The sequence below is a fragment of the Musa acuminata genome, chromosome BXJ3-6, assembly GCF_036884655.1.
Source record: "Musa acuminata AAA Group cultivar baxijiao chromosome BXJ3-6, Cavendish_Baxijiao_AAA, whole genome shotgun sequence".
NCBI classification, from domain to species: Eukaryota; Viridiplantae; Streptophyta; class Magnoliopsida; order Zingiberales; family Musaceae; genus Musa; species Musa acuminata.
This window is the reverse complement of record NC_088354.1, coordinates 41,385,224-41,408,583: the sequence shown is the minus strand read 5'-3', so window position 1 is coordinate 41,408,583 and position 23,360 is coordinate 41,385,224. Positions and strand designations below refer to the sequence as shown.

Here is a 23,360-nt window from a genome sequence, read left to right as displayed (position 1 = left end):
CACTTCAGATCATTACGAAGGTTTTACCTCAACTGCGTGCCAGAAGCCCGCCCAAGACAATGCTTCTTCCATGGCGTTTCCTCCTTTTCCTGTTTCGTGCCTTCACCTCCCTTCCTCCACCATGCCGAACTTTTATGATCCCATCAAAGGGGGCCTTGAACTTGAGCTTGGCCTCCAAAGCTCCAGCAGCAGGCCCTTCACACCTTACTTTGACCCAAATCCTCTGGACTTGCCTGATTCAACTTCGGAGCATGCTAAGTACAAGTATAGTTGCGAGGCATGCCAAGTCGGCTTCTGCACATCGCAGGCCTTGGGGGGACACATGAGCTCTCATAGCAAGGAAAGAAAAGGAACGACAGTAGCAACAGCAAAGCCAAATGCAACATCATCTGCCTCAAAAACATCGAATAAGAAGAAGAAGATGAAGAATAAGCAGAAGAAGAAGAAGAAGAACAAGTCCAGCCTTAGTCCGATCTCCAAAAAAATCGACAAGGGCAAGGTGGTTGTGAAACGTGTTCCAGAGATGTCGAGCACCATTAGGCTTGTCGCCAAAAAGAACTCATCTCCAGAGCTTCCTATCGAGAGTCGATCTGTGAAGGAAACCGCGACCGTCGAGCAAGAGAGGCTTAGGAATAGTGCGACAAGTGTTGCAGCGGCTACAAACCCTCCGGAAGAGATCGACAGCTTGAGTTACATGATTGATGCAATATGGCTCAGCGATGTCTGTGACATGGACTTTTCTTCCTTGTTTGACAGTTAGATGATACCAATCCAACGTTATGCTATGGTGTTTCTTCTCTACATGAATAGTTTGGTTTATTTTCATTTCTACCAGAGATGATGCATGTCTCTTTCGCTGGTCCTTAGTCCTATGACGACACCTCTCTATCCTATTCGAAGCCCTCTTATATAAGACTATGAAAACGTGACTAAATTGGCCCAAATCAGACCAACAAAAAAGTGTAATTTTTAATAAGAAAAAAGGTGTAATTTTTGTTATTGTATTCGGTGTGAGTCTAAGATTACTTATTTCGTTATTTTTATTTTTATTTGTTTAAATTCCGAGGAGGAAAAAGAGAACAGTCTCGCTGCTACGCTAAACAAACCCTCTTCTTCTTCCCCGCCTTCCCCGCCTCCAAATCCATTCCCAAATCTGAAACACGCGCCTCAATCTCTGCGCCGAGAAAGAGAGAAATTCCCGCCCTCTCAATCCCGCCCCCCCTTCCCAAATCGGGGACTCCCAACCTTTTTAATCGGAGCCTCCGCTTGGGATCCCTCGATTCGATCATCAGGAGGGGGGTGAGGGCGCTTGGTAGTGTTGTGGCAGTGATTTCCCCATCCATCGATGAAAGCTTCGATCAAGTTCCGGGAGGATCGGGCCCCCTTGGTGCGCGCCAAGGTCCCCGTCGGCGTTCTCGGCCTTCCCTTCGTCTCCGGCGTCACTGCCGCCGCTGGCCGAGGCGGCGACGAAGATGCCCGTGAACTCCGCCTCGACCTCTCCACCGCCTTCCGTGCCGGCCCCTCCGTACGCCTCTCGTACCGCCCCAACGATACCATCAACCCCTTCTCCCTCGTCCTCAAGATCGGCGTCGGTGCCCTCGGCTCCCCCTCCGCCGGCTCCCCTCTCTCCATGGCCGCCGAGTTCGGCCTCCTCGGGTCCCGCCCCACTTTCTCCCTCCTCCTTAAGCCCCGCATCGGCGACTTCTCCTTCCGGAAGTCCGTCTCCGCCGCGGTCCCAGCCACCGCCACGGGCGCCTCCAACGCCGTGGCTGTCACGGTCGCGCCAGTCGGTGACGGTCACGCTATCGGGGCGCCGATTGAGTTCCGCTCCGATAATGGGATCCACCCCGGAAGGAAGTACAGCAGCTTCCCAGTAGACCTCTCCGCGTTCGCGGCCGGCAGCGGAGGCGGGATCGATGGGCTGCTCTCCGGGTACGAGATCAGCGCGAAGAGCGTCCTTCCGCTCCAGAACCGCACGACCGTCCGGTTCAAGTGGGGATTGAAAGTTCCTCCGGAGCTCCGCACTTCGTTTGATGATCCAACTGCCGGGATCTCGCCGAACAAGCTGCCGCTCCTCGTGATGAACAAGATCTCCATCGAACGCTCGACAGATGACAAGAAGGCGAAGGAGAAGAAGCCTTGTGGAATCACTGACGTGAACGATGCGTGTATGTCAGTGAAGCGTGAGGTGGAGACGCTGCAGGTCGAGTGCGGTCTGCTGAGGAGTTCCGTGGATGGGCTCCGGGCAGAGACCGGCAGCCGGAAGCATGCTTCGGTAGCTTCACCGGTGGTACGGAAGAGGGACTGCCGGAGCGATGGGAAGTCGTTGCAGAACACAGGGAAATCTGAGGGCACGACCGAAGAGCTAATGCAGCTTTCGACAGCAAGCACCGCCGCTATGGCACCTTGAGAATGGTAATGAAGGTTTGGTACTTGTGTTTATATATTTGGTGAATCCATGCGACGATAATAGCTATGAGATAGATTATGTGCTATGTTTGCTTTGGCATAGTTTTGGTAGAATAGTACTCGTAAATGATGTCCATGTTTGCTATCGTAATCAGTTCATGCTATTGCATTTAGTCCTCGTTTATATTCAATTAATGACGTTTTGTTCTCAGATAACCGCTCCATTTGACTGTTGATTATCCTTTTGGTATGTTTGTTTGAGAAATTGGCTTGGATTTGTAATGGAGGATGCGTGCCATGCCCTAGTATAAGGAACATGACTGAACAGAGGTGAGATTTTGCTTGATGATGATAGCAATTCAGCATTGTTCTTTATTAGAATTGTTTACATGTGAAGTCAGCATACTGAATGTTACTGGCAATTACGTTTAGTCATTGTTTGTATTCAATCGATGGTGCATTGTTCGTAAATAACTGCTTGATTTGACTGCTGATGATCCTTTGAGAAATTGGCTTGGATGTAATGGAAGATGTGTGCCATGCTCTAGTATAGGGAATATGAACCGAACAGCGGTGAGATTTTGTTTGATGATGATAACAATTCAGCATTGTTCTTCATTAGAATTGTTTACATGTGAAGTCAGCACACTGAATGTTACTGGCAATTGCATTTAGTCATTGTTTGTATTCAATCGATGGTGCATCGTTCGTAAATAACTGCTTGATTTGACTGCTGATGATCCTTTGAGAAATTGGCTTGGATGTAATGGAAGATGTGTGTCATGCTCTAGTATAGGGAATATGAACCGAACAGTGGTGATATTTTGTTTGATGATGATAACAATTCAGTATTGTTCTTCATTCGGATTCCTTGCATGTGGGAGTCAGCCCACTAAATGTTACTTGCAATTGCATTCAGTCAGTGCGTGCTATAGCATTTAGTCATTGTTTGCATTCAATCAATGATGCTTTGTCCATAAATAACTGCTTGATTTGACTGCTGATGATCCTTTGGATACATCTGTTTGAGAAATTGGCTTGGATGTAATGAGATAGGGAGAAATGAGATATTGGCCGATAAGCATGGGGATGTCTTGTAAAGTCAGGACACTGAATGTTGGTTTATGGTTGTGATACCTGCATATAGTGCTAGGCATGATGACAATCTCTTGAGGTCTATCTGCAGGTTAATACATCGAATGGAATAGCTACCTCTGAAATCATGGTATTTCATTATAATTTAGCATGTTGACTCTGATTTTTATTCCGTGTAGAATAAGGTTATGTTTAATGTTCCGTACTCTTTCAACATTACTAAATCGTGTGTAGCTCTGCATTCTTATTGGCACTTGGGATGGCTATCTGCATTCATGTCATTTTATATGGTGCAAATCTAGATGATAATTGGAAGTGTTCTTTGTTTTTATCTTATTGCTTGCATCCAAATTATAGATCCTTTAATTCCTGCTTCATTTGCGTTTTCTTTTGACTGGCTGAGAGATAGTGTTGATGAAAAAGGAAGGTCACCAAAATGATGCTGCAGGCTGTCTTGGTGCATAATATCATCAATGCATTGTGAACATGGAATGAAGCGAGGATTGACGCAATCATGCCTACAGTTTCAAGTCTTGTTTTAACTTATTCACCGGAACTTTTATTTAAATGATTATTTATTTATGAAGATATCGTAGGTAGATTGAGATTCTTTGTAATTTTAGATTTTGATAAGTGTCGAGGGAAGGTGTCGTTGATGCTCGAGTCAATCTGGTTTGGTCTTGACTTGGAGGCATAGAGATGTTCGTGGATCTCATTAGTTAGGTGGCTTTGAAATGATTGAGGTGGTTTTTGTACAACTTTGAGGTGGCTTTGTGGTAGGATTTGACTTCTTGGGGGGTTTTGATATAAAGATCAGTGTTGGAGGGAGAGGTTTTCAATTTGATTTTTTTTAATGCTTAAATTAGTTTTGAGGTTTTTATAGGATGTGAAAGGTTTTTTTAGAAAAAAAAGTATGATTCTTGAGTTGACATCGGAGGGTTAATTTTTATACATGATCGGTTGAGAAAGTTTTTTGAAATGGTCTTAATATCTTTTGCTTTGGTGTTTTGTCCTCTAGGACGACAAAGGGGAGATAAGCTCGAATAATATTATGTGGACTCTTGTCCATAGATATCGATAAGTTATAACCATCTTGATGTTAGCAATAGGGGGAGGATGAGGATGATCAGGTTCCTTTTCTTCACCCAAAACACTCATTAGATTTGGATGGGGTAGATATAGGTTTCTTTTCTTCACCCAAAACACTCATTAGATTTGGATGAGGTAGATATAACAATTGAAAACCGAAGTATATCATAGCCGATGAATATTGAAGATTCTAATTAAGAAAAAAAAAATGGAGGAACGAGTGGATCTATTTCTATTTTTTTTTCTCTTTTACAGATTTTATAGATTTCTTTTATCCTCTCGTTGGGAGTTTTTGAGTTACGAAATTATTATGAAACTTTGAGTTTCTTCTATGTCTTGAATATTATATTTTCATATCTCTTTGGACATTCTCTCCCTGCTTTCTAATCCTTCCAAATTGCTACTTATTTTCATCACTTGCAAGTGCCGACCTTTTTCTTCACGTGGCTGTTTTGGTAATTACGCAGTCCCAAGCACACAGCCATTCGACAATATTACGAGAATGCCATGTGATCTAAATGACCAAAACACCTTCCTCGGTGACGCCCTGTGGCTCTCATCACTCGTCATTTCATTTCAATCTCGTGGTCATTTCGTGGAGATATGGGTCGCCACAGTGCGTTCCAGAGACGCGTGCTGCGGTAAAATGGAAAATATGCGAGCAGCCGACATCTCCGCCGGAGCACCCGCGCCATACACTGGCTTCTAACCCGAGGCAGGGAGGTGAGGGGCCCGCTTCAAAGGACCTTTGTCTTCTCAAGACGTGGCAAGTACGACGGAGGGTAGCGAGCGTGCCATGCCGCCCGCTGCAGCCGCCCAGGCGACGCCCTTCTCTCACGTAAGCGCGCGTACCGTACGTGATGTGCAGCTCCCGGTCTCCACCACGTGTCTCCACCGCCAGCTCGCTCGCACGTGCCAAAACAACGGCCCAAAGAAACCGCACGCGAGAAGAATTTGGAGGACGCTAAGGCCCAAACTCTCTCCTCTTTCCCTCGACTGCTCGACTCCTCCGTCCTCCACATCTATTTCTGGTTCTTCCTTTTTTTAATCTTCTCTCCCACGTTGAAATGGCGGCCACCTCCACTTTGTTTGTAGCCCTCCTCATATCGACGGCGCTCCTCACGTCACCTCGTCTCATCATCGCTTCGCGCTCCAGTACGTACATCCATCCCTATATCTTGGCATCACTCTTCGAACGCAGAATGCATTGGCCATCATCTTTCATGTGTTCATGTGTATGGCAGGTCTCCAAGCTAAGAAGACGGTGACACCAACAAAGTTCTCAAAGGTGAGAGACATCAGAAAGTCGATGAACATACAGAAGAACGATGTTATTTTGTTCGACATGCAGTTGATTATGTACATGAAAGCAGGTCGAAGGGGAGAAGAAGCTGGTGGGCGGAGAGCACCATGCCGGTACGCCGGCGGTGGTGGCGTCGGAAAGGAAAGTGCCCACCGGGCCGGACCCGATTCACCACCACCAATCTCCCATCCGCCATTTCCGTTGATGTTCCCTCGTTGCATGAACCATATTGTCCTCCTCAGGAGGTACTGCTCTGGTCTCCGAGTTTCTTTTGATAGGATACGGGTGGTTTCATTTTCCTCTTCTTTTGTCGGTGGTGGGTGGAGAAGCTTTATCGATTTGCTTTTGAAGATGTGCTCATCGTTGTTGGCCGGACTAAATAGTTTTGATGGTAAAAGTATGTCACTGTATCCAAGAAAGGAAAGGGGGCAACCTGCTATGCCCGTTTCGACCTTTGTTGTTCTTTTGATAGATGATGGTGATGATGATTAGAGTTGCGAGTAGATTTATACGCGCTGTTTTCATAAGAAGTTATCTTTTTCAAATACATAAAACATCATTCGTTCCGTCATATATAATTATTTATATCAAATCTAGACAACTCGAATGTAATGTATTTGAATAAAGTTACGATTTTTATTTCGACGAATCAAATATAATGAGTTACAATGCTTTGTTGAGTACTAGAAAACATTCCAACTTCACTCAAAAACTTTGTAATTCATTTTTTTTTTCTTTCTTCCACAACGAATGAAACAAATATTATAAAATTTTTCAAAATATATAAACATTAGTATAATGCTAAACCAGAAAAAAAAAATTAAAATATTTTTATTGTTTATTTTTGAAATATATAAAGACATTTATAGTCTTTATCAAAATCACTCACTAACCTTAACCCCCATTTGAATGGAATCCTAGAATGGCCCCATACATCTCTGCAAAAGCGTAAACGTATTAACCGAGATTAGAAGCTGAAATTTCACCTCTCCCATCAATAGGTTTAGCCAGCCCATGGTGGATTCACAATCCACTGCCTTGATCCACTTGGCTACGTCCGTCCCCTTTTCTAGCTAAAGGATTTGTCCGTGTCAACAAACAATTCGGAATACCTCGACAGTTTTGGTGCTTTTTACTTTTATTTTTTTTAATTAAAATAATTTAAGATAACAAAAAACATAATTTATCTATTGTTAGAATCGTATTGACAGATAGTGTTTTCGTTAAAATCTCAGTTTGAAATTTTCATTGGATGAAACCATATTAAAAATAAGTTTAAACTTAGAGAGCAAATGAGAATAGTAGATAATTAAATCAATAACTAATAACAATAAAAAAATTAAATAAAATGTACATCGAATTTATAATGGTTCGATCGTCGCGACCTACGTCCACTCTATTAAGACAATCAGTATTCACTAACGATTTTCTTTCAATAAGAAAAGACCAACTATCCTCTTTTTCTCCTTTTCATAGGTTCGGAGAGAACTTTTACATCTTTTTTATATATAAGATCTCACTCCTCCCTTAGAAAACTTCTACCTTTAGGAGGAAAAGTCTCTGAGCCACCTTTTCTATTATATTTTTTTATTATTCCAAGCAAGAATTAGTGGGATATTTATGGCCCCAAATAATTTTAGAAATGAAGAAAAAAAAAACCATCGATGCAAATGAGAAGCGACTTTTTCGTCGCTCTGCATGTACGTCGATACAGACATAGATGCAAAGCGACGAAAGGATCACTTGATAACTATGTTGACGTTAATGTTGATCCAGATGTCACTCGATATTTGTGTCAACATCGATACAGTTGTCGAGTAATGAATGAGCCTACAATACAAATGTCGAGTGATCATTTTGTCGCTCAGTAATTGCATTGACATTGATGCAGATGCAAAGTAATGAAAATATCGTACAGTAACTACATCGATGTTAACAAAGATGTAGAATGATCCTCGTTGCTTTATTCGTCCACAACAATCATCCATGACCATCTACCACACATCATCCGCTACCACCAACTGAAATGTTAAAATTATTATTTTATTTTTAATTACATATTTTCGTTGATAAAACCAATAATTTTACGATAAATATATCTACATACTTCACTTTCGTAACTATAAAAATGTCAATATAATTTTTTTTAAATATAAAAAATAAAATATTAAATATAATTAATCATATAAGCTAATATATAATTAGTCCGGTACAAAAGATTTTTCTCGACTAACTTTTCGTAATGCTTGGAAACCATCCATTTCCCGTGAACACGTTTACTTGATGATATGGCATATGACGACCGCGATTCTACGCCCTTTGCCAACTTTGCAGCATCGACACCACAATGGAATAAATCCCAAGAGCTCGCTTGCAGAAAGAAAGTGACTCTCTGTTCATCAACAAATTCACCGTAACATGCCTGATTATTGCAAATGCAATGCGAGATTAGGATGTACACATGGTTGTACATGCAATTACTGGAGCGAGCCTTTTCAGGCATCAGAACCCCGAAGGAAGGAGGAATATACAGCTCCATGGAGTCCCAAATCCTCCTCTAATGGCGCCACCAGTGGATGCAAAAACGAAGGAAGGGGGTTGTTAGTCGAGACTCGCTCTCACCTAGCCCTAAGCCCAAGCAGAAACTCAGATGGCAGAGGAAGAGCGGATCAGCAGCACCGGTGTCCCGAGACCAAGTAGATCTCAGGAGGAGGTCAAGGTGGTGGCGGTGGTGGGGCACGAGGCAGCCGAGTTGCTGCTGGCTTCATCTCGTCCATCCCATCGCTGTGAAACGAAATATTTCATTCATCGCATCGACATCAGAGTGCGCATGGCCTTCCTCGCAGGCGGCTTCGGCGCCCTCTTCAGGTTATCCAGCACAAGCCTTTCCATCTCCGATATGGTGCTCTGCAGCTTCTTCTCGAATTCAGTCGGCTTCGGATCTTCGGTTGATGGATCGGCGAGAACACGCTCCGTAGTGGAAAGGGGGGTCTCGGAGGAGGATGGGGTGCGGAGTGGCTGTTGGGTTGGAGTAAGGGAGGAAAGGGTGGATGATGCAGCAGGGCTTGGGGAGGCATCAGAAAAAACATCCGACGGGAGGGCTTCACCCACTGGAGTGTGTTCGGAAGCATTCATTTCATCTACCGCAGGATCAGTCACAGGCGACGCCTCAGGGTTGGCGTTCCTCTGCCTGGCTCTTGCGGCCCTCTCACGCATCCTTCTCTCCAAGGCCTGCAAGTTCCCAAAATCCAATCGACTTAGAGATGGAACAAAAGCAACCCAAACCCTATCATAGAATTCACATGTTCTGGGCGAGAAAGTTCACGTTGACGATGATGGTGATGTCACGGAGAGGCGTCCGAGGATACCAACTTGGCAGAGGACTTTTCCTGTTCCTGGGACGGCGTCGAGCTGTCGCCGCCCGTGATGGGTGTATGTTCTCCTTGTCGTCGATTGCAGCCAACAAACTCTGGATTCGCCTTCGTCTTGAACCCGGCATTGCCGCTGGGTAAGCTGCTCTCCGGATCCAAAACCCTCCAGTGAAGTCACCCGTCGTCGCTCGTCTCGCCTCTGGCATTCCTTCCCACCTCTGCGACCACCAATTAGCACGAGGGCTTCAAGATCATTTGCCCGGCAATTTATAGAGAAATAGAATTGGACGTTCAAGCTACCGGATCTTTCGTACATGACGAGCTTACTGTTTACCTAAGAACGGTTCGGATTCTTCCCGATCCTTTTCCTACTTCAACATCCAGAGGAAAAAGAGAAGAAGAAAAAAGAAAATGGAGATTTCCACTTCAAGATTACTTGAAGCAAGAAAATGCAAATCGGCGCCCAGATGAATTCATAGAGAAAAGGTTCTTGGAAAGAAAAAGATGATCCCATGTTCTACCAATATAACATTCAAGATCATCTATGTCTTTGTTCCCTTGTAACTCCAAAAGAAGAAGAATTGAATGCGGATAAGCTAAAGACAGACTAAAACACATGCAGTCGGTATCATACCCTGCTTCAATCGGCAACAGCAGTTTAAAGATCCAAAGGAAAATAGTTAAGGGAAAAAAAGAGTTAATCAATGCAACATTCAAGAAAATGGATCATTGCAATGTAAAGATAAGTTTCTTGCCGAAAAAGATTCAGATTCTTTTCACAGGTCGTCGACGACTCCAATAATCGAAGAAAAAGAGCAAACCCTGTATCGAAACGATGAATAAGTCGGCGAGAAGAAAGATAAAGCAAAAACAAGCTCCTCTCCGTTTAACTGAAAATTGGTTCTTACCGAAAACAGCTTCGGATTCTTCTCTTCTGCTACAATTCCCGATCTATGATCGACTGAATCAAGCAAATACAATCCGAGGTCAAGAGAAAAAAATAGAAAGATTGCGAGAACTGGTCTTCCGAATATATGCCTGTTTTCTTACTAAGACAACCCTCAAGATCTTCTTTTCTTCTTGTTCTTCCTTCCGAAATAACGAGGAAACCCTACGTCAGAATCGAAGTTTAGAAAGACGCGTCAAGAAAATAGGCATTGTTACTCAAAGCAAGCAGCATTTCTTACCGCAAAAGGCTTCAGATTCTTCTCCTTGTCACGCCAACATCAGATCACAGATTCAACAAAGAAGAACCAAATCAGAGCCACAACTCTCGGGAAAAAAGCAAAAAAAGTACCAAGAAGGCGAAGTCTGTTGCACTACAATCCCATTGTTTACCCAAGCAAAGCTTCAGATCTCTCTCTGTGTGTTCTTCTTCTACGGCTTCTTTGACCTCTTCCTCCACGTCGTGTTCGCCTCCAGAAAGAGCGAGGGATACGGGATTGGGAATCGGCGGCTGGAAGCGAGGAAAAAGGACGAGGGTGTTCGACTTAAGTAGCGTTTAGGGGGGAAAGAGGCGGTGACGGGACTCATAACCGCTTGGGCCGCAGAGTCTGGAAAGACGCTGGTGTTGCGGTCGAGGGATCACCCCGGTAAAAAGTTTCGCCCTGTTTCAAAATTTCAAATTTTTGGAAAATGGGCGGTCAAAAGATGTCTGGTGTGCCGCAGGCACAATTTACTTAACTTGTTCACTCTGCATAATGCATGAAACTCCAAATCTGAAACTGTTGCGTAAAAGAATCTCACTTTCGTCATTTGCTTTGCTCTGTATAGGAATATGTTATTAACAATATCTAATGTCACTTACGATTGCATCCTTTAGGAAAACAACTTTATCCTCAACCATTGTGTCTTTGGACTATATACAAATGTATATATAGATATATACATATGTATATGTAGATATTATACGCCTTCCTTATTAGGGGAAAGATTCACCATTTTAAGCTTGATTTGCTGAGCCAAATACCAATCTACATTCACAATTAATAGTAGTCAACCGATCGCAACATCGGCTTCCTTTTGCTCTTATTTCTTTCTTTGAGGGGAACTAATGATTCGTTCTTATCTCGCTTATCAACTTGCAAATCTTGAGAACACTATATATTCATCAATTTGCACATTGACTTAGATGATGCATCAGAGATTCCTAAAATGTCCTCATCAAGAGGTTGACCCTGGAATTTGAATAGCACAAGGGATTAGGGATTTATGTCTCCAGGCTGATGCCACAGATCTGGAAGAACCAGCCAGGCATCATATACTTCGATGCCATGTTCCTTCAAAATATATACCATATATTCGTAAAGTGCTTGCTTTAGAGAGCATAATCACAATCCATTTCAGCTGTGCCTCTCTCATCACATTCTTCGAGTTTGATGTCGATCGAGATTTCCAACAAGTAAGATAGCGATAATGTTGCTGCAGAGTTGTCATGCTTCGTAGCTTCCTTCACGCGGTCTGCAAGTTCATCTTGATCAGAAAAGTCAGCTTCTTAATGTCATGAACCTATCCATTGGAAGCTATTTGCAGTGGCGTTAGAGATGATAAGATGGAATCGATCTCTTACAGTTTGTCATCATCTGATCTTAATCGGGAGATGTGACGGTACTCTCTCGTCTTTGTTAGCTGCATGCTGCATATTATTTTCTGTGTGCCATTTGTTCTTACTTGTAACAAAAATATTTCTTCTCTTATCTTTACTGCAGATTCGATTCCCAATCTGGTGATTGTATGCTTCTGTCCTTCTCATGTCTCAATGTGCTTCAGCAGGTGGGCGTGATGGTCTCCTGTGCTTCGAGCTGAAGGCACTTTGTTCCCGAGACAGGAAGGTGCAAATCCAAGGAGAAGGCCAAGCTTCCCTGCAAGAAGAGAGAGAGAGAGAGAGAGAGAGAGAGCTGAGTTTTTACCAAATGATATTATAACTCCAACACTGACTGCAACATGGGATGACAACTCGAATGAGAAGCTTCCCCAATAGATGTCCTCCCATGCAAATTTGATGGACAACCAAGTTGTTGGTTTACATAAATGACAAGAACAAAAGAAGCCTATACTCAAAATAATTGAACTGATACATAAAAAAATATTTTCTTTGTGGACTCTCATATGTGATTTTTTTTTTTAATTTTTTATATAAAAAATAAAATGAGATTTCAAACTCTCAATTAAATAATTTTTATTTTGTGCATGCTTGATTTCTAACAAATTCTTATTTATGGAGTTCGAAGCCTGTTCAGTTATTACGGGAGAACCTTTCCTTTGGTTCCATATAGCATCTCAGCCGTCGATGTCTACACCTGAAGTGAGATGCGAAACGTGGCAGAATGTGGACGGTCGCGATATTGAATTGCAGGCTTCCAAATCTCCCTGCTAGTTGGAGAGGATCCGTCACTGACTTCAAATTCTTTACACGAATAATTTTGCCGGTTACTTTCTCTACTCATTTCGTTTACCTTGTTTTCTATTGGAGAATTAGGGTGGCGTCTAATAGGTACGTCAGACTTGTGACATGCTTTTTTCCCACCACGACGTCGGGGAAGTCATTATCGCGTCCAACAAGTAAATACTCGTTAGCTCTTGAATCGCCGATTTGCTCATTGCCACATCGGCTTAGAAGGCCGGAAGCGATCTACAAAGGCAAAAGCCAGAGTTTTATGGTTCGATGCAATCGCTTGCTCAACGCTGAAGCGAAGAATTCGAGTTCACCATGGCGTGGGAGCTCCTCCTTTGGCTCCTCGCCTTCGCTGCTGTGATCGCTCTCATCGGGTTGAGCGCCTATCAGGTAAACCCTAAAATCCAAACCCTAGCTAATCCTCTCTCAAGAACATCCCACGCCGTACTCGGTTTTTGGCTTTGTTCCGTAAATTTTGGCGCCTTCTACTTCAGACGGCTGCGCTTCTGTCGTCTTTAGTTTTTGTTGTTGATATTTGGCCTGTGTTGAGATTTTCCATGAAGAATTGCCTTCTTTATGCTGTTCACACTGGTGCTTAGATTATGGTGTACGCTGCTTGCTCGAGTAGTGAATGCTGGTTTTAAGGGGAAAAAAAGATCTTGATTCCTACTTATTTCTTGTGCTCCACCATGAACATTGCATTTGTTCATCATGGCAATGATGAAGTCCTTTGTGGGGACTCTGTTGTGGTGATCCAAGGCACTAGTTTATCGATTTCTCTGACGAAATTCCCTTTAACCACTTTATTGTTATACTGCAAAATAAGAGTAGTCAATTAGGTAATTGGCTGCACCATGAAAGTTAATGCCCTTAAACTAATGCTGTTTTAGATTATTTTTCATCCTAGTGCATTATCTTTATCAATTCTTCCCTGAGCAGCTGAAAATTGTATTTAAGTGAAAGAATGATATAATGATTCGTATACAGGTAGCTCTATGTTTACAAATATCATGTAAGACTCTTGCAAGTCTTTTGGCCGTTTGCTGGAGCTCAATGTTGAGCATGATCTTCTGATGCTATGCGTTAAACCATTCTGCAAGGCATCAAATTGGAAGTCTAGAACACATTCTGACTAGAAATTGTAGGGGTAAGAAAGTAAGAATGTAGAACAAAATAGAAGAATTTTTAAAATCATATGAAGCATATAATACACTTTGAATTGTTCAAGGCATTGAAGTTGACAAAACAAACATCATTAGGGCATCTTTATTGAAACTGCATGATGATGATTGGAAATAGAAACTGGTAGCGTGTCGGAGAAGATGTCGGAAATGGAACTATGTTGGGAAGACATGTTGTGGGCATATGCTAGCCTAGAGATCAAGTCCACAGGTCCTAAGTCCTCATCCATCAGAATAGTTACAGGAAAGTGATCATGGTTACCCCAAGATATCATCTGTGTTTAACTTCCCATAGGCCCAACAAGGAACTTGGTGTACGTGATCACTAAAACCATCATGGAGTGAAACCGTCAAGGAATGCCTTGTCATGTATCAGACCCATACTTGTTGCTAGCCAGATTGGTACGTACCAATTGGCACATGATACACTGTACATATTGGTGTTTCAAAGACGAAGGAGAAAAGGAGTGCACAATGGAGGAGGAAGGAGGAAGAAAAGGGAAGAAGAAGAAAGAAGAGGAAGCAATGGAAGAGGAGGAAGAAGAAAGAAGAGGAGAAGGACGAGAAGAGGAGGGAGCGTACTGAGGAGGTAGGAAGTGGCAACGGCCATGATGACGGTGGCATCGGTTCCACAGGCCAAGTGAGAAGAGGACTCTCTTTCGTGAGCTCTAATAGGTGTTTAAGTTTTTTTTTTTGTTTTATATTAAGTTGGATCGGGCTGTTTGAAATGGATGGTCCAGGTCTTGTAAGTATGGCCTGTTTCGCACCAATCCAGGCAAGACTGACTTCCTTCACGACTGTGACCATTTTTTTACCAAGGTAGTATGAGGCTCTTTGTTTGCTGCTTGTTGATTTACTTGATTGGCTTTGCTGCAAGCCTGCAACATTTAAGTTCTAGTTTTCAAGAAATAGGTCAAGATTTCCCAACACATGAAGGTGGCCAAAAGCAAAGTCAAATGGGAGCTGAGTACACTGTGAGCATATTCCTCTCCATGATAACAAAGCAACCAAGTGAGAGTGCAAGTGCATGGGATAATGGAAAATTTAATGCATGTGATTTTAACCTTAAATAGAAGATTACAAATTGATCTTAAACTTCTCTGTGATTGTTAATCTGAAGGCTGCTGCAGAAAGAACTGTATGATAAATGAAATGGACTCTATGCCAAATTAGCAGATAGATCATAATTGGATAGTTTTGGGGTTTGTTCAGTTTAATATCCCGCAAAAAGATGTGTAGTGAAATACAGGGAAGAGGTTGCTGCTAGTGAAAACAGCATGTGTACAACTGAACTACGGAAAAGAAAAAGATGAATGGGAACCAATTAGATTTGACAGGGCCATACTTGATTGGACCATATAAATAACAGAAACGACTGGAAGATTGATATATAAGTGACCCAAAAAGGAAAAAAAATACAGATAAGGTATTTATAGAAAGAGAAGAGAAAGACCCATCCAAGCCAATTTTCATTGTTCATGTGTCATTATTAAAAGAAAATTCTTCTAAAATTATAAAGAAACATATTATACCTGCTAGAAAGCCTATGAGCCATATTGTCCTACCTAAAGATTTAACTAATGTCGTAGGGCTTAACGTCTTCAACCTGATATATACCTAAATAAGTTCCATAGATATCAGTCCTACTCAAAGTAGAATTCTAGAAGCACATCTAGTATTGCATGAAAAATAATGGCTAAAGTCCATTAGAGTCCTTCTAAGAGAAGGATAAGCTTGTCCGAATGATTCAATTAAATACTCGGAAGTGTTTCAGCTTAGACTTATTTTATTTTTCGTGCATCAAAACTTAGGCAAACTGATTTCCGTGATATAATTTACCTTTATGACACACTTGCTTTATCACCTTTATAATCGATAACTAAAACAAGTTCCATAGATACCAGTCCTACTCAAAGTAGAATTCTAGAAGAACATCTAGTATTATATGAAAAAAGAATGGCTGAAGTCCATTAGAGTCCTTCTAAGAAAAGGATAAGCATGTCCAAATGATTCAATTAAAGACTCAAAGTTTCTCAGCTTAGAATTATTCTATTTTTCGTGCATCAAAACTTAGGCAAGCTGATTTCCGTGATATGATACCTTTATGACACAGTTGCTTTATCACCTTTCTGTTTCTTTTGGTTGATTGAAGTAGTGATTTTGGTGTATTGTTGGTTTATTTTGTCGATATTCTTCAGTTTGATCGATTTTTTGAACTACCTTTTTGTTTCTTTGTTTTCCAGATGTGTTCCTTGCAGTTTCTACAGCCTGTGGTTACCATGATGATATGAGTTTCTAACTATGCTATTTTTTCTCTCTTCTAACCTCTTTTTGGTTGTCCTTATGAAACAGCTAATTTGCTTATCTGATTTGGAATTTGACTATATCAACCCATATGATTCATCATCGCGTATCAATGCTGTCGTGATTCCAGAGTTCTTGGTGCAAGGAATTTTATGCATTTTATTCCTCCTGACGTGGCATTGGTTTCCATTTCTAATAATGGCTCCCATCACTTATTACCATATAAAACTGTATGTATATATCTTGCCTATTGTTATATATCTATTTTTGTTTCTGATGTGTTTTTTAGTTTACTTGAAAATTCTTGGAGCTACCAAGATGTTCATATATGATATCTTTGCTGCATAAGTGGCATCATTATCTGCTGACCCCATGCTAATGTTCAGTTATCAAACTTCTAAGATGTATTCTGGTCTTTCCATGATCTGAATCTGAACACGTCATTATGCCTGATTTATCTGCTTGATGTTTGTGAAACACCTCAATAGTTAAACAAAGTTCTAATACTTCATGCATGTCAGTCTTTTTTGTCACAATTCAGATTTGTTGATCACACATAGAATGGGCTTGGTTCTGACTTAGCAAAGTTTGGATCTATGTACATCCGCTGCATCGTGCTTAGTGGAGGTTTTTGCCTGTACATCTATGTATGGGTTCAAGCACTTACAAAATTATATAGACATCATTTGTTTTTTGTTTATTATGGGTCTTGCACTCTAAAAAGAAGCCTCAGAAACTGAATTTGGTCCCATATCAAGACTTAGCAAACAAAAAAGAGAGAAAGTGTACCTTGATTTATTGTCAATTAAACTTGAATATATACTTATCATACATATTACAAATGAAACTTGTGGAATGGTCATCTTTCACTAGTATGTTATCTTACTGTTGAGTGATCTTTTGCATGTCTTGAACATGTTAATGTGCATGTTCTAATAAAGTGGTTGGCTTTTCATTATTTATCTCATGCAACTCATGACATCTTTTGTTTTCTAAATTCAGAGAAATGGAAGTAACTTTACATATGATGCATTTTTTACCACAGGTATATGAAAGGGAAGCATCTAATTGATGTTACTGAGATATTTAGATTGCTGAGTGGAGAGAAGAAATACCGAGTAATCAAGCTTGCTTTCTATTGCAGCATTTTTATTGTAGTTATTTACAGGTATGCTGCTAGGTGACAATTGTTTGTCTTTCATGTTCAGAAAAGCAAATCATGTGCTATTGTTAGAATTCATGTATGTTTGATTCCTTAAATAACAACTTATCACATCCTATTGATCATGGGGCCATACTTCTGCAATCTGCCAGTTAAAGTGGAGCAAAAAGTATAAAAAATGTTTAACTTCTTCCTCCATCCAACCAAGCCATGAACAAAGACCTAAACAATAGGAACATTTGTTGAACCCCAATTTTTTGCTGTTCTCGAATCTTCACATGAACAATTATTACTTAGCTCAAGGATAATAGTAAAACAATCTAATACAAAGCTGAATTTTACTTAAAGCTGTGAATTGCAACAGTAAACTGTGGTCAAGTGTCTCCATTGACTAAACTATTGCTGTACTGTGCTTAGTCATTGGGTTTCATGGTGTTATTTCTGCATCATTATCATGTTTATTAAAAATCTTAGGATGTTAAAATTTCTGGTCATTGGTAAGGCTAAGATAACGAAGAACATTTATGATTACATGGAAAATATCTTTAATTTCCTTGTGTGATACATGTACTAACATTCTCCAACTCTCATGGGTTTCTTTTTCCTCATTTCTTCTTGTTTCTGCTATTAGTTCTAGTATTGCTATTATCAAAATTGATGTCCTCACATTCATGCAACCCTTCTTGCAGGCTTGTTACAACTTCTGTTCTTTTACTTATAGAAGAAGATGATCAGGCTTTGGAATCTGGGATATTTTAGTATTTGCTTCTAAAGGTACACAGTAATTCTTTGTCCCTAGATTCTTGATGGATGTTGTCAGCTAAATCATTGAAAAATCTTCTGCTTGCCTGAAGGTGCAGAGCATGAATACTTTTGTCATGATCAGCATCTGAAATCTAATGGACTTGTTTACGCTTCACTAGATCAAATCCTCCATTATCGATCTGATCTTCATACTATGCTGTTCAGATGATCTAAGTTCATGTGTCAAAAGTGCTACTTCACTAGATAATCCATATACGTCTGAACTTTCTCGTTTAATGTCATAAAGAGTCAGGGTTACCTTAAATTTGATCCTTCATGCCGTGTGGGTGACTAGGTAGCAATAGTGAATTTTGTGATCAAGAATATCATACAGGCTTTGCTGCTTTAATGTTAGAGAACAATATTTGTCTTAGATGTTGTTAGATTCAGTTTCAGGGGAAGGAGAAGCCTCCAAAGTGATTTAAGCTGCTAAATTGAACTAATATTATCGCTGGAAAATACAAGAAAAAATGATGAGAAAAGTCTTCACATACTTATAGGTCCACAGAGGCCTCTTGTCACATTATCTTAGTATTTTCATCTCTAACTAGACTAGAAAACTTATCAAAGACCAATTTAGCCCATAAACCAAGTCATTTTTCTAGTCTTCTGTAGGAAACACATGATATATGATAAGGCTAGAGACATATGAAAGGTTAAGGTTTGCTTCAAGTTCTAAATTGTATTGTTCCTGTTCCTTGCACCTTGACACCCATTAGTTCCGATGCATCAAATGACCATAGTTGGTTAATAATGAGGGAGTTTTTCTGATTCACTAGTTGCATTTTTAGATCTGTCAAATTTGAGGTGCATTTAACTCGATTGCCAGCTTCAAGAAGTTACTCTTCTGAAACTCCAGGCAACTTCAAGAAGTAAATCGATTAAAAGGTGCTTTGTTACCGGTGAAGCTGCTGTCATCTGGTGTTGGATAATAGGAGGATGCATTTGAGATGATTTGAGCGTTTACTTTTTTTTTTTTTCTCTGACACTGGTTTCATCGATCTTTCACTCTCATTTGACCAAGATATATTATTGTGTATTAACATGATGCTGCAAATTGTTAAGCGTAAATCTCATGTTGTCGACTCTTTTATCTTGTGGTTGCCGTATTGGAGGATTCGCATGTTTTGTGTTGTTGTTTTAACTTTCAAGCTGCTTGCTTAAACTTGTAGTTATCTGGAGAGTCAAAGAGGAATACGTACACCAATTGCTATCAAGTCGATTTATGAGATTGCAGATAAAACTAGAGAATAAGCCACCACGAATAGCGTTCGCTGCTGGTGAATTGAGTGCGAATGATTATGATCAGCTGGAAGAAAAAGGAAGGTACCTCTCTAGTGAGCTTACCGAGTGTCCCAATGCAATTCGGATTCGGGTTGCTTGTGCTTACCGTCGGTGAGCAGCATCTAAATTTGTAACCGGCCTTCCGAATGTGCCCGAACGGCAGCGGGTATGGTCCATGAAGTCCAAAAACTCGCTGTCTGTTTACCTGATGTCAGTCGATACGAGAAAAGTCGTCCCCAGAATAATCTTGGCCCGAGAAATGGTTGTCGAGCGGGTGCCTTATTCCCACCGTCCGTGAATAGAATCTAGATTAGTAACGGGCTTAAATGGGCCCGAGAAGTGTAGATACTCTCTGGTGAGTTTACCAGGCAGGCGTCACCGTTACCAGAAAAATTTGTGTTGCTCCAAATCCTTCGAGTTTGGCTTCCCTTTTCGCACATGCGGTGGGCAGAACACAGACTCGAGTGGCCCCCGGTCGAGATGAGCAATTCGGGACTCTTCTTATATTTGCTCCGTGGCTCAACACATCTCCTTGGTATGTGCAAAAGTAGACAGAGCCAAGTCACCACGTTTTCGGTATCCTAAAGGCCAAAAATCTTCATTGAAACTATAGCTGTGACAACATCAACGTTAATTAAAGGACTTTAAACCTAGTCGACACAAGTCACGTTAAGCATCATCACTCGCAAGTGCAATCAAGGATTGACTCACCTTCGTTATGCTCCACAATGGTACAACAAGATGCACGGTCCTGATTCAACCACGTCGACTCCTTTGACACTTCGCTTATAAATAGGGAGGGTGTAGGCGAAAGGCACTGACGACCACTTTACTCACACCTCTCTTCTCCATTCTCTCCACGCATGCAGTACCACCATGCCCGTTTCTCCACATCCCATGCAGCGCATGGAGGTGAAGCATCAAAAGGGAGAGTGGGAGATGCCACTGATCCATTCGAGTAATGGTCTCCTCCAGTAACAAGTTCGGCGATGTCCTACCTGAGCTTTTTCCTCCCTTCCTTGGTCTTTGTGCGCCCGGAGGCCGAGGAGGAGCCTTCTCTGGCCTGCAAGTCGTGCTGCATTCTTGACCTTGCAAGGCCATATCTCCAAGTGGCAGGTCTTGTTTCTGCTCAAGGTCCGCATGATGGGTCAAAGTAGCTCCGTTTATCTCCAGCACTGTCTATCCCTTCTGAGCTCTATCGACAACTCCCACATCTTTCCTCGTCTTCTTTTCTGCCAAATGAAGTTGCAGGAGAAGGCCACTCATCCCTTAAACTTACTCGTCACGTATCTTGTCGTTGTAACCTGTTTACTACGGCTGTTTAAGGCTCTTATCTGGTCCCAGATGATTGATTCTCCTTTATGATGAGATATAGTGACTGACCGGAGCACTTGTCTTCTGCATGATTTACTACTTAGAAGCCTATACTTGAACCGTGAAAAGGTCGAAAAGTCAAACAGATGCAGTTTATGTGCATGTCAGGTGACGACGTGTTCTCATATGTGAACCATCTCTTAGCTTTTGTTTGGAATCTTGAGTTGTGATGAAGCTCGTGGTTAAAAAGAGAGCTTGATAGAATTATAAATGGCTTCCAGTCCATGCTCACATGCTTGCATGATATGATCCCTAGTGGTGCACACTTTTTAGGGTTAGAACATAGGTATCTTTAACAAAGTTTTTGTTAGGGGTTAGGCCATAGGCTCCTTTCTCCAATCAGCTGTGCGATGGCCCCTCCACCAATTTGTGTTGGGGTCACTGGGATTCCCATTCCCGTGTTTAAGTTGGCAAATGATATGATTTTAGCTCACTTGCTCGTTCATATATATATCTATATATATGCACAATGGCCATTAGTTGAGCTATCCTGCAACGAATTGCCTTCCGTTTGGTCATCTTGAGATATTGATCGACGACGTACTATTGTTTCGATGAACAAGGAAAAGATTTTTAGCAACAGATATTATATGTTTGATGTTGCATGTCGAATCACAAATGAACTCCAAACAAATCCCACCAGGATCTTTCTTTCAAACCAAACCAATGTAGAATGAATGGAAGAAAGAAAAATACAAATAGGAATAAGACAATATCACAAGCAATTATTCGTTCCCGGAACTGTGGGTTCCTTCTTCCTTTCTCCTCATGAAGCTACTGCAAGTAGAAGGCGAAGAAGGAGAGGACGGAGGCCCCGATGACGGCTCCGACGGCGGGGGTGACCGCGAAGGACGCGCTGGCGGGGCCAGGAGCCGGGGCCTCAGCGGCCAGGGCGCCGGTGGCCGAGGCCGCGGCGACGAGGACGGCACAGGCAACCTTTCTCATCTCCATCGCTAGCGGTGGGCGGCGAGGAAGACTTGGGTTGGGGACCGCCCTTTAAGCCGCGGAAGAGATGAGGAAGAGGGACTTGTTGCTTGTGCAGGCCTGAGGAGGAATGCGGAGGGGATGGGAGGGGATTTATAGCGTGTTTCGGTGGCTTCGATGGCTCTTCGGAGACGGTAAAAGCTTGGTGGTGATGCGTTGCAACGAAGGCGGGTTTCACGTACGTGCTGGCATGTGGATGGGAATTGGTCCATGGTCAACGCTATTGACCGAGCCCTTCGTGAGAGGTTACAGGCATGGTTGTGGAAGCAAAAAAGCTTTCTGCTATTGCAGATTCATGAGGACGATATCTGAATGAATGCCCTTCGAAGAACCAAAACCCTAAACGTTATAAATATCTGATCATAGTTTCAGAGAGAATGTTAGCGCAGAGTTCGGAATGCACTCTGAAGAACCGAAATCCAAACAAGAGAAGATGGCAGTGGCAAAGATGTTGGACATCATCCTAGCTACGAGCATGCATGAGGAATAGAGTGGGTAGGGTTCATGTAGGTGCTCATTTGCTGTTCATTCTCTCCTGTGTGCCAGATGACAAAGTCCTTTGATTTAGCCAGTCTGCCAGTGTGGATTTGTTTGGGAGTGACCTGCGAATCTCTATGCTTCACATCATGTCAAGCAGTTGGAACCAAGCTTTCCATGACATATGGCTAGTGTGCAATGATCGACCGGAGCACGGAATACTAAAGTCACAATACTCGATTGTGGCCATCACAAGCACTGAGAAATCAGCTGCCGACACACATTATGGAGGAAATGATTCATTTGCATGCTGTAGTATGGCGGTAGATCAAAGGAGAGTAAATGGCAATATGAAACACCAAGGAAGTATAAGCTGCATTCTGATGCTGGCTAACCAAAAACATACTTTGGATCTGAAGAAACTTAAGCTTAGTTGCGGAAGAATTGACTTAGCATATCCATTCACCCCTACAACATATGATAACAGTTCAATCATCATTAGGGCAGCTGTGCAGTTTTTGAGTGGGGTTGGGGCATATCTTATGAAGAGAGGAGGAATTGAAGTGTTTATTGGTTTCGGACTGGCGCATTTCTGGGACATGCACTCCACCAAAGATGACAAGTTGTCAACCTATATTAATACAACATATTTTAATTATTCTTCCTGGAATAATAATAATAATAATAATAATAATAATAATAATAATAATAATAATAATAATAATAATAATAATAAAATTTTCGTATTGCTACAGATCCAAAACTTTTTCCAGTCCTCATATTTAAGTTCATATTGGCCTATGAATCAAAGTGATTTTGTGATGTTAGTCCTATAGTCGACACAACACTTTGAGATACTCATCATGAAAGAGCTTTCAACACAAAATTTTATAATTAATTTGGACTTTTAATCTGAAAGGCTTCATATTTTCCATGAAAAATGACTATATTTGATAAACCACATGTCTACATGTGTTTGTATTGAAAAAAATAATGTGTCATAAGTTTGTGACTTAAGACTACTATATATGTATGTATATGTATATATATGTATCATCATCATCCGGAAACGATGGATCGAAACAAGTGTAGATAAGCATAGCCAAAGAACTCAACATTTGAAGATACT

At 41.5% G+C, this 23,360-nt stretch overlaps 4 protein-coding genes across 6 annotated transcripts; 2 read left to right on the top strand and 2 right to left on the bottom strand.

Annotated features, from left to right (window-relative positions):
• Positions 1 to 1,050: 1,050 nt before the first annotated feature.
• On the top strand, positions 1,051 to 2,625 carry LOC103989964 (uncharacterized). Its single transcript, XM_009408941.3, has one exon. It carries the CDS (start codon positions 1,346 to 1,348, stop codon positions 2,408 to 2,410), a length of 1,065 nt encoding a protein of 354 aa, XP_009407216.1. The 5' UTR covers positions 1,051 to 1,345; the 3' UTR covers positions 2,411 to 2,625.
• A 5,666-nt stretch (positions 2,626 to 8,291) lies between these two features.
• On the bottom strand, positions 8,292 to 10,742 carry LOC135640815 (protein POLYCHOME-like). Its single transcript, XM_065155582.1, has 6 exons — positions 10,565 to 10,742; positions 10,455 to 10,478; positions 10,318 to 10,378; positions 10,176 to 10,228; positions 9,222 to 9,485; positions 8,292 to 9,127 (listed from the first exon to the last, which is right to left on the bottom strand). The coding sequence occupies exons 5-6, from the start codon at positions 9,471 to 9,473 to the stop codon at positions 8,702 to 8,704; spliced, it is 678 nt and encodes a 225-aa protein (XP_065011654.1). The 5' UTR covers positions 9,474 to 9,485; positions 10,176 to 10,228; positions 10,318 to 10,378; positions 10,455 to 10,478; positions 10,565 to 10,742; the 3' UTR covers positions 8,292 to 8,701.
• Positions 10,743 to 12,831: 2,089 nt separating this feature from the next.
• Positions 12,832 to 19,205, top strand: LOC103989967 (protein cornichon homolog 2). Of its 3 annotated transcripts, none has more exons than XM_009408948.3 (5): positions 12,832 to 13,051; positions 16,195 to 16,376; positions 17,192 to 17,314; positions 17,998 to 18,082; positions 18,942 to 19,205. In XM_009408948.3, the coding sequence occupies exons 1-4, from the start codon at positions 12,977 to 12,979 to the stop codon at positions 18,065 to 18,067; spliced, it is 450 nt and encodes a 149-aa protein (XP_009407223.2). In that variant the 5' UTR covers positions 12,832 to 12,976; the 3' UTR covers positions 18,068 to 18,082; positions 18,942 to 19,205. The 3 variants fall into 3 exon arrangements, with proteins under 3 accessions (XP_009407223.2, XP_009407224.2, XP_009407222.2); XM_009408949.3 differs by having other exon boundaries at positions 18,904 to 19,205; XM_009408947.3 differs by having other exon boundaries at positions 12,834 to 13,051; positions 18,972 to 19,205.
• Positions 19,206 to 21,359: 2,154 nt separating this feature from the next.
• Positions 21,360 to 21,831, bottom strand: LOC103989968 (arabinogalactan protein 23-like). Its single transcript, XM_009408950.3, has one exon. The coding sequence runs from the start codon at positions 21,719 to 21,721 to the stop codon at positions 21,545 to 21,547; it is 177 nt and encodes a 58-aa protein (XP_009407225.1). The 5' UTR covers positions 21,722 to 21,831; the 3' UTR covers positions 21,360 to 21,544.
• Between the last annotated feature and the right edge of the window lie 1,529 nt (positions 21,832 to 23,360).

What these genes read in the sequence shown, in the direction of transcription:
- LOC103989964 (XM_009408941.3), top strand. Translation starts at nt 1,346, where the DNA reads ATGAAAGCTTCGATCAAGTTCCGGGAGGATCGGGCCCCCTTGGTGCGC.
- LOC103989968 (XM_009408950.3), bottom strand. Translation starts at nt 21,721, where the DNA reads ATGGAGATGAGAAAGGTTGCCTGTGCCGTCCTCGTCGCCGCGGCCTCG.
- LOC103989967 (XM_009408948.3), top strand. Translation starts at nt 12,977, where the DNA reads ATGGCGTGGGAGCTCCTCCTTTGGCTCCTCGCCTTCGCTGCTGTGATC. An exon ending in TCGGGTTGAGCGCCTATCAG is followed by an intron (nt 13,052 to 16,194) that starts GTAAACCCTAAA and finishes CTTATGAAACAG; the next exon opens with CTAATTTGCTTATCTGATTT. An exon ending in TTTATTGTAGTTATTTACAG is followed by an intron (nt 17,315 to 17,997) that starts GTATGCTGCTAG and finishes CCCTTCTTGCAG; the next exon opens with GCTTGTTACAACTTCTGTTC.
- LOC135640815 (XM_065155582.1), bottom strand. Translation starts at nt 9,473, where the DNA reads ATGCCAGAGGCGAGACGAGCGACGACGGGTGACTTCACTGGAGGGTTT. An exon ending in ACATCACCATCATCGTCAAC is followed by an intron (nt 9,128 to 9,221) that starts GTGAACTTTCTC and finishes GGGAACTTGCAG; the next exon opens with GCCTTGGAGAGAAGGATGCG.